Below are 10,291 nucleotides of genomic sequence, written 5' to 3'. Positions count from 1 at the left end.
GGGGACCTGATGTCCTGCCTAAGCAGAGGTGTCTGGGGCAGCCTGTGGCTCAAACGTCGCCATATGAAATGCTCATGCTCTGATTTGCTTAGACAGGATGCAAATTCAAGTGTATGCCGTCATGATTCCATTCACAAATGTGCACAGGCAGATCTCCGGGAGATACACACCAAGACCCAGTCACAAACAGAGACAAAGCAAACGGACAAACAAAACTAAAGTAAAAGATGCTAAAGTTTAAGGGTTTTTGTTGGTGAATTCCTTATTTGTTTTTCTGACTTAAACTTCCGACTTCTGTGGCTTTCAAGTAGTCTGAAGATAAAGTGTCCTGGTGGCCTCAGGGCTTTTCTAAGTGAAAGAAGTCTGATAACGCACAGGGATCCCTCTGTCCCTTTGTAGAGAGGGGAACCGAGGGAGATCAGGGTCTCTGACCAACGAGCCAGGCCTGCTTTCTTCTCGTAGCATAGTATCTTGTGTTCTTTTCACTGCACACCAAGTCTTGACCTCCTTGGGAGGCAAAAATAACCCTCTGGAAATGTGGGCCAAGCTAAGGAGTAAACAACTTTAGCCTTTCAAATATTAGGGTCCAACATCATAGTCACCATCATCACCACCACCACCACCACCACCACCACCACCATCATCATCATCATGACCACCACCACACCACCATCATCATCACCACCACCACCACACCACTACCATCATCATCATCCTCTCTCTTTCTCAATGATGCTTAGAACAGAACTACCTCAGGGCCCTTGCACATGCTAGGCAAGTATTCTATTGCTGATCTACCACAAGTCACATCAAGATTCTGGCCTTTTATTTGATTTTTCCATTGAGAGAATTTTAGGACAGTAACAAAACTTATTATAAATGGCAGATACATTATATGATATGGAGCTGATCATCAATATTATGTTAAGCCATCGAGTTCAAACAGGAACTCAATGAGAAAGGAACTGGGATTATCCCCGTTTTACAGATAGGTAAGTCAAGGCATAGAGAGAGGGATTGGCTCATACAAGTGTTATGTAGAGAAGTAAGATATAGGCTCTAGGCAACTTGTACCCAGAATTTGTACCCATTCATTATGCTTTCCTGTCTCACTAAACCTGAATGTGATCCAAGGAGGTGAGCCTTACAGAGGTGACCAAACCAAGACAGACCAAGTGTGTGTGTGAGCTACTCAAGCATTCACAAAGTAGCCAGGAAAAATTACTCTGTAAACACTTACCAGGCAGGTGTGCTCTGAAAGCACTTACTAAGCACATGCACTCAGCCAGAATTTTTCAAGCACCTATACTCTGCAAGTATTTCTCAACTACATGCACCCTGAAAGCATTTATGAAGCACCTGCTGTATGCTGGCTGCCACGGGAGCACGGTCTGGTTGATCTGCTGGTGTTTGTTTTCAAGGACTTCCCAGGAGCACTTTTCTCTGGCCCCAGACAACTGTGCCAAGGGCCAGGAGCTGGGCTGAGCCCTGTGGGGGAGGACTGGGGAGGCAGAAGTGCTTTCACCGCGCTACATCAGACTGCCCACTTATTAAACCCAGGCTCCTTGACCTCAGGTGCTTTGCCTTGCTGTCTCTTCCCCTAAGTCCCACTAAAACTGAGGTCCTTCTGTGGTGGAGGCACAAGCTCAGGAGTTCTTAGGTCAGGGCCTTTGCCCCCGAGGACGGATATACACTCTGCTGCAGGGACGGTGCGGTTATCAGGGTGGGATTCTAATAGAAAAGACGGCTTTGGCTCCCTTTCTTGTTCGCACACAGGGGTGCGCTCCTGCTTTCCGCCTTGGGCACCCATGCCCTCAATAGAGGCTATACCTACTCTTGGACTTTCTGCCTCCAAAGCCTGAGCCAAATAAAGTTTTATTGTTTATAAATTGCTCGTTCTTTTTTTATTTTTAGATTACGGAAGCAGAGAATTGACTAAGGCATCAGGACACACATGCCTGCCCTGCCCTGCCCCCACCCCCTGCCCAACCCCCCTGGTGTGGGCAAGCCACAGCCCTCAGAAGGCCAAGTCACTACTCACCTTACCTTCTATTAAGTCATTCCATGGCTGTTGTGGTTGCAAAATGCTGGGAGCTGAGCATGCTGGGTGCTGGGCAAAGCAGTGCCTCCAGGCTCATGGCAGGAGCAGTGGGGAGGTAGCAGGAGACTGGTCTGAGCTTTGTGCCTCCTTTGCACAGACCAAGGGTGCTGCTTTACCCTTATGGGTGCTCTGGCTACATGAGCACAGTTTCCCACCCTGGCTTATGGTTCATTTCAAACCAAAGAAGCCTCGCGGTGGGTAGGGAGACTCCTTTTCACTGCTTCTGGGCTCCACGTCCATCACATAGAGGGCACCAGGCAGTGCTCACCGTGGGAATAAATGACTCTGCCATGGGGTGTCCTAGAGAGCAGAGTGTGAGTTCCGACTAAATGAAAGCTTTGACTTCTGAGTGCTATCCCCAGCCCTGTGATGGCCTTTGTGTGAGCATCCAGGAGTGCCTCGGTTCACCCTGAAGCTATAAATACATTTATGTCTACTTCCCCATCACCTTCACCGATTGCCATCACCACCACTGTGTGTCTTCTGTCTGCCAGTCATTCATCTACCAACTTTTATCTCAAACCTCACCTTATGACAATTTAGAAAATCGCAGACTGTATGGGAGTAAATGGCGGACCGTTTGGGAGTCAATCTAACTACTTGAGACCACCCACTCTTCCCCCATATTCTGTGTTCATTTGCTTTTTCTAAGGCTGGTTCCAGGCTGGGATGATAGGCCAGTGGGTAAGATACTTGTCACAAAAGCACAAGGACCTGATCAGGTGCCCAGATCAATCTGGATGCACATGTTTGTTTTCCCAGCAAGCGGGTCCTGGAAGCTTACGGGCCTGCCTGATGTACAGTGGGGTGAGTGAGAGAGCCTGCCTCAATCAGGTGCAAGTGGAGGACCAACACCTGAGGTTATCTTCTGACCTCCACACTTGCACATGTATGTGTGTGTGCACACACACATACACACACATATACGTACACAGACACACACACGCATATATACCCATACACACATACATACAGATATACACATACCCATACAAACATACACACAGATATACACATATCCATACACACACACAAACATGCACACACACACACACACACACACACACACACAGGCAGACACACCCACACATACCCATACATACATACACACAAACATACATACAAACATACACATACATACATATATCCGTATACATGCGCAAACATACACAGACATACACACGCCCATACACAAACACACAGACACATAGACACACCCACAGACAGACAGACACATCCACACACTCATACACACATACATCTATACACACACATAAACACACACAGACATACATACACCCATACACACAGACATACATAGACATATACACACATCTATACTAACGCATGTGCACACGTACACGCGTGCGTGCACACACACATCATCACATACATACATACAGACAGACAGACATAATCAAGCAGTTAGATTGATCTCAAAGAGTTAATTCAGCTCCCCATAGAGCCCCTTCCTCATGAGGGCATGTGGATACCTAGTACCATGAGTGCCTGGTGCGTTGGCATGGCTGGCAATGTCATGGTCACAGGTGTCTCCATCTCTTTCAGACCACCTGTGCCTCCTGCAAGCATTTGCTGGACGCGTGCGTTTCCTGACTGGTCCTGCAGTGCTGGATGTCACAGATCGCCTCTCAGGTGAGTGCCTCTGACGCCACCCAGCCCACACAGCGGGTCCATCACTGTTCTCTCCTGTACTGTAGTTCCTTAGGTCTCAAAGGACATTTAGGAATTTTCATAGTCTGCTTTTTCTGTGACACTCTCCCCATTACCAGGGACAGTCTTTGCTTTCAGTCAAAGTGAAGCACAAATGTAGATAACCAAATAGTTTCTAGGAATCTATTTATTTCTCTTACAAACCTGGGTTCTCCTAGCCCACTGAGAACCTTTTTTAAAAAAGTGTGTGTGTGTGTGTGTGTGTGTGTGTGTGTGTGTGTGTGTGTGTGTGTGTGTGTGTGTGTAAAAGACACAGGCGTGGGCATGTGCACATAGAGGAAGCCACTTAGGGATTTCTGAGAGAGGGTCTCTCACTGACCTGGAACTTGATAAGTAGGCTAGGCTGACTGGAGTTTACTCTTCAGCATGAGCCACCACACCTGCTTATTTAGTTATTCATTACCATCTATTTATTTAGTTACTTATTTATCCTCTCATCTATTATCTATCTGTCTATCATCCATCTATCATCTATCTATCTATCTATCTATCTATCTATCATCTATCATCTGTCTATCTATCATCTATCAATCTATTTATCATCTAGCTATCTACCATCTATCTATCATCTATCAATTTATCCATCTATCCATTTATCCATCTATCATCCATTAATCTATCAATCTATCCATCTATTTATCTATCATTTATCATTCAATCTATCATCTATCTACCTATCATCTATCTATCCATCTATCCATTTGTCCATCTATTTATCTATCATCTATCTAGCAGCTATCTATTTATCTATCATCTATCCATCTATTTATCTATTATCTATCAATCTATCCATCTATTTATCTAGCTATCATTTATCATTCAATCTATCTTCTATCTATCTATCTACCTATCTACCTATCATCTATCCATCTATTTACCTATCATCTATCAATCTATCAATTTATCCATCTATCCATCTATCTATCTATCATTTATCATTCAATCTATCATCTATCTATCTATCTATCTATCTATCTATCTATCTATCTATCTATGTATCTATCTATCTATCTCTGTGTGGTGTATTAGTTATTTTCCTGCTAGTTTGATAAAGCACCATGACCAAGATCAATGCATGGAAGAGAGTTTATTTTGGCTTACATTTCCATAGGGATTAGAGTTCACCATGACAGGGAAGGTGTGGTGGGAAGCAGCTAGAACAGGAAGCTGGGAGACTACATAGTCAGATACAAACATGAATCAGAGAGTTTATGTCTGGTGATAGATAGTTCAGCATGAATTCTATCCCTAGAACCACATATGGAGACTTCCATGGCTCAGATCTGGAGCCCTCAGTCCCCAGCTGGTGCTGTTTCAAGGGACTGTGCAGCTTTCCTGAAGGAAACATCCCTGGGGGTGGGGTAGGGCTGTTCTTGGGATTGTTCTCATTTCTTCTTTCTTTCATTTGTTGTTGTTGTTTTGTTTCTCTCATTTTTAAAATTGTTTTAAGACGCGTGTAACATGGGTTTTTACCACTATCTCCATTTAAGGAGGTTCTTTGGTATCGAATGTATCCGTGATGTTGTCTGTCTGTACTACTATCCATGTCTCTTCATCTTGTAAACCTGGAACTCTCGCTTGAGAGATGGCTCAGCTATTAAGAGCACTGACTGCTCTTCCAGAGGTCCTGAGTTCAATTCCCAGCAACCACATGGTGGCTCACAACCATCTGTAATAGGATCCGATGGTGTGTCCGAAGAGAGTGACAGCATACTCATATATATAAAGTAAACAAATACTTTTAAACTAAAAAACCCTGAAACTCTCACCATATCTAACAGTAACTCCCTGCTTCCCTCTGCCCCTGCAACCATCACTCTCTCTCCAGTCTCTGTGCAACTGACTACTGCAGGCACTTGGAGGTGGGCTCCTACCCAACTTAACTTCTGGAGTCTGGCTTACTTCAGAGTTAACATGATGTCTTCAAGATTCACCCATATTGTAGCAGGCATTAGAGTCTGTGTGTGTACACCCGTGTGCACGCGGGGGGAGCATATATGTACATATATAGGCTAGAGGTTGACTTAGGGTGTCTTCCTCAGTTGCTCTCTCTTTTTATAAGAATACATATTTACTAATTCTATGTATGTATTCCCGAGTGTATGTCTGTGCACCATATGTAAGCAGGAGCCCTGGGAGATCAGTGGATGCATTGGATCCCCTGGAACTGGACTTACATGAGGTTATACGTCCCCGTGTGTGTGCTAGCGACTGAACCCGGGTCCTCTGTAAGAGCAATAGGTGCTCTAAACCACTGAATGAGCTTCCCAGTCTCCATCGCCTTACTTTTTGAGACAGTCTCCCTCACTGAACCTGGAGCTCATCGATTTGGCTAGATTGGCTGACCAGACAGCCCAGAGATTCTCTGGTCTTTGCTTCCCTACTGCTGGGATTACAGGTGCCTCAGTATACACGTGGGCCTAGCTCTTTTAAAAAAGCGTTTGTTTGCTTTTAAATGTGAGTTTTGGGGGACTGAACGTGGGCTCTCATGCTTTACTGATTAAACCGTTCGCTTAGAGCCAGGCTTCTATTTAACATCTTCAAGGCTCCTTGTAGAACCGCTCCCGTTCTAGTAAAGGCAGTCAATGAGATTTCCAGTGGATGCCTGGCTGGTCAAGTGCTAGCAAAGGTAATTTCTAATGGGTGACTGCAGGCTGCAAAGCTGCCTTCCAGCCATCACCTCGCCATCCGAGAGAACTGTGACCAGTGGTGGTCCCAGCAGACACCCGGATGGGGATGCGGGAACCTTGGGGTAGTCAAGCCAACATTTGCATTCCGTGATGATGCTATGGAGCATTTCTGTTTCCCTGAGGGAGGGATGCAGGTCATCTGGTTCCCCTCTGTTCCGGAAATCCGAGGAGCACCCTAGGTTTTGGGAGATGTTAAGTGGATGAGGGAAGGACAAATTGGGGATTTTCTTTTTAAAGCTCCAGACTAGGGTTGGAGACATGGAACTCCTTGAGTTTGGAGAACAGTGTGGGCGAAGGCTTTGGAGTCAAGGCAGAGTGGCCTCTGTCTCCAGCGAGGCCTTTATGAAGGAAAAGTCCTGGGTCCGAGTCTTGTTTTCCTCCTCTGAACAATGGGCTCACATCCATTCTTTTGGCATAAAGTGGAGCCTTAAGTCTAAGTCTTGGACTGAGGAAGTCTTCCAGAACCTTCTAGTTTCTTGGCCTTATAAATCAATGAAGCCCTGTTCTTTCATTGATTACCTTTACTAGCACTCGAGCAGGATGCCAGACAGAGTGGACAGCCTCAGACCAGCCTCTGGTCGGGGCAACCTCCCCATGAAGGCCTGGAGGCTTTGATGCTGCTGCGGCCCTGAGACCTACCTTGGTGATAGAGTGTGCTTGGGCTTACAGGGTTGTGTTCTCAAATAACCAGGTTTGGGGGTTTCTTCACCAGGATGGAGGGTCTATTTGGAGCCTGATGGCTTGCATACATTCACCCTCACAGACTGCCTCTTGGTTGTGAGGGTAGATGTCCAGATGCTCGGAAGGATCTTGTTCCTTGCCTGTGGTTTTATATGCCAGACTGCTTCTTTAGAGAGTCCCGACTTCTCTCCCTATTCCTCAAGTTGCTGGAGTCAGGACCCTGGTACCCCTGTCAAGCCAGTCTCTGTTACCTATCCTGAAGAAGCCAACTACAGGGGGTTGGGGATTTAGCTCAGTGGTAGAGCGCTTGCCTAGCAAGCGCAAGGCCTTGGGTTTGATCCCCAGCTCAAAAAAAAAAAAAAAAAAAAAAAAAAAAAAAAAAGAAGCCAACTACAGAACGAGTTATAAGGAAGAATACAGAAAGGAGATTTATTCAATGTGGCTACACTGGGAGGAGCAACAATGAGGCCCAGTGGCCTTCCCCGGTCCATCTTTGGGGTCCAGGTTGGAATAGAGGTATATGCAGCCACATTGCCCCAAACCAGGTAGATTTATTTATTGTCTCCAGTCTTACTGCAGGGCAGTCTAGCAGGGACCAGGGACCAGTGCCTCTTGAGGCTGGCATCAGTCCTCCACCTTTTCTTTCTATCCACACAAGATTCCTGGGGAAATTCTAGTTTCTTAGAGGCCATTGTCTCCATAGTTGAGTAGTCAAAGAGAGGGTTATGTCCCTAGCATAACTTCACTCCGACCGGGTCACACATCGCTAGTGTAGCATCTCTTGGTGTTGGTCTGGCCCTCACAGGTGGCCATGTGGATTAACGTAATGCAATATTGGCTCCTGCTTGTCGCCTGCTTGTTTAAGATACCTGACATTTATTTATTATGGGATCCTAATGATCTTGAATGCGTGGCTTAGGCCTCTGGTCCTGACTTTACGAATGTAAAAAAAAGGCTCAGAGAGGTGTTGTGCCTTTCTCAGGTTCACACAGCGGCAGATGGTGGAGGTGAGACTGCCACCCACCGCATCCCCCTCACTGGGTCCGAGGGAACATGTTAGGATCGTCATGGACCTATCTCGTTTGCATTGGCTTGGTGGTCCTTTCTTTCATAAAAAACAAAATTGTACTTTATGACTGTTATAAATACAAACCAATATTTCTCTTCTGGTGTTCAAATAAATTGAAACATTTGAACGGGCCTCTGATTGTCGTGGGGCTTGAGCACAGTGCCTAGTTGGGAAGCCCTGCTGGGTGCCTGCCCTTCGGAGTCCGGAACTGGTGATGCCAGAGACCGGAAGAGAGAGTGTGCGGCTCAAATGACCCTCCCTCTTTTCTTTGTGACAGCGCTGGTTGCCTCGGTGTACCCCCGAAAGCCGCAGGCTGTGGAGCGGCACATCCTTCCAGTCCTCTGGTACTTCCTGAACAAAATGACCGGCAATGGCGTGCTGCCTGGGCGTGGCGGGAACGTCCGCACAGCGGTGTGCAGGCTGGCCAGGAGTCTGCAGGAGCAAATGGGGTCCCGCTTGCAGGACTTCGCTGCTAATCAGCCCCAGCAAGCCCTCAAGACACTCCAGGGACTTTTAGTCTCTGAATCTCTGGGGGGCAACAACAAGGTCACCAGTGGAGGAATGGCCCCTGACATCCAGATGACTGGAGACATCTGTCCCCAGCAGCTGGATTAAGGATGGGTCTGAAATGGGCGATTATTATTTTCTACCTTATTTTATTTTTATGGCGGAGTCACCTCATGGCCTATGTTTCCCTTAGGGTCCCCAATGTATGTATATAGTATATTTTGAAGTAGAATAAAAGAATTGCTTATTTTTCTAAGGTTTTCTTATCTTACTTTTTTTTTTAACCACAGAGAATTTTCCAGTAGACAAGTTTGTGAACCAAGCCAATCTTGAACTTAGGTTTAGATGTGTCCAATAGCTAGGAAAGGAGCATCTAGTCCCACACGTGGCAGGAATACAGCCCCTGCCTCCGCATCCCTGAGCAGCCGGAAGTCCTCCTGAATCTCAGAGCCCCTAGCTGCTCACTCAGATGTGGTCTGTTTGTCATCGACTTGATTAGAAGTCATCATATCAAGGGTCTTCTAGCCTGTCATGCCTCAGCCCTGTGACATCTTGAGCTAAGTATCTGTTTATCCCATGGGACTTTCTAGGAGGATCTGCCCAGCTTGTCACAAAGCAGGAAGGACCTGACAATGCACCACTAAATGCCTTAGCCAGAGGTTGCCCATCTCAGGTGCCGCACGGCTATAGGAAATGGCATAGGCTGCTATGGATGGGCTGACTCAAGGGAATGCTGGGTTCAGTGTGGGCCAGGTTGCGAGAACGCAGAGAAAAACATTAGTTTCTAAGGAAAACCAGGGAGAGGGGTCCTGACTATGGGAGGACGGTCTGGACATCCTTGCGATAGCCTTGGTTTGCCTTGAAGAGTTGGCAATGGTATGACTAGGACTTAAGAGCTCGGGTCACTGCCTTGAACATGCCAGGCTGCTCTGATGTGGTGAAGGCTGAAGGGGTGACATTTCACCGTTGGTGGAGGGCTCAGACATAGCACCACATAGGGCAGGTACAGAGCGTCAAGTCCTGAGGCTCGGCAGGTTTTCTGGCAGGGTCTGCCCACCCAGAGGAATCCCCCTGCAGCATCCATCATCTGGCCTCTGGGTTTGATGAGAGGTCTGTGCTGGTTTGAGCCTCTCCAGGGGAGCCAGACCCTGAGCCAGAGAAGCTCTGTGCCAGGTGAATGTTGGTCAGCCCCTCCCAGGCTGAGTGGGTGATTGGAAGTCAGGTTGGGGTTTGGCTATTAATAGCCGGCTTAAGTGTGACTTCGGGTCATCCAGAGCCAGTGAGAGCAGCTGTTCACCTGATGATGACCCCAGCAGGTCTTCCCAGAAGCCATCTGAGACTGGGCCAGGAGAAATACTTGCAAAGGAAGCTGTGCAGATACACTCAAAGAGGCCGAGCTGTAAATCTTTCTAAGGATTTATACAATTTAATTAACTGAGTTTGCTTATTGTCTGAGCAAGCTTTTTTTTTTTTTCCAGTGTGTGCGTGGGAAGGCGACAGAGATCTGTATTT

General features: G+C 46.8%; 1 protein-coding gene across 1 annotated transcript in view; it reads left to right on the top strand.

Annotated features, from left to right (window-relative positions):
* Togaram2 (TOG array regulator of axonemal microtubules 2) overlaps window positions 1–9,035 on the top strand; it is a 57,181-nt gene extending 48,146 nt beyond the window's left edge. Inside the window, exons 19-20 of the mRNA XM_032908955.1 lie at window positions 3,668–3,754; window positions 8,550–9,035. Of these exons, the coding sequence (XP_032764846.1) occupies window positions 3,668–3,754; window positions 8,550–8,887 (425 nt within the window). The 3' untranslated portion in view covers window positions 8,888–9,035. The remainder of the gene's footprint in view (window positions 1–3,667; window positions 3,755–8,549) is intronic.
* The last annotated feature ends 1,256 nt before the right edge of the window (window positions 9,036–10,291 follow it).

This window comes from Rattus rattus, chromosome 7 (assembly GCF_011064425.1).
Source record: "Rattus rattus isolate New Zealand chromosome 7, Rrattus_CSIRO_v1, whole genome shotgun sequence".
NCBI lineage: Eukaryota > Metazoa > Chordata > Mammalia > Rodentia > Muridae > Rattus > Rattus rattus.
This window is presented reverse-complemented; position numbering and strand designations above follow the sequence as displayed.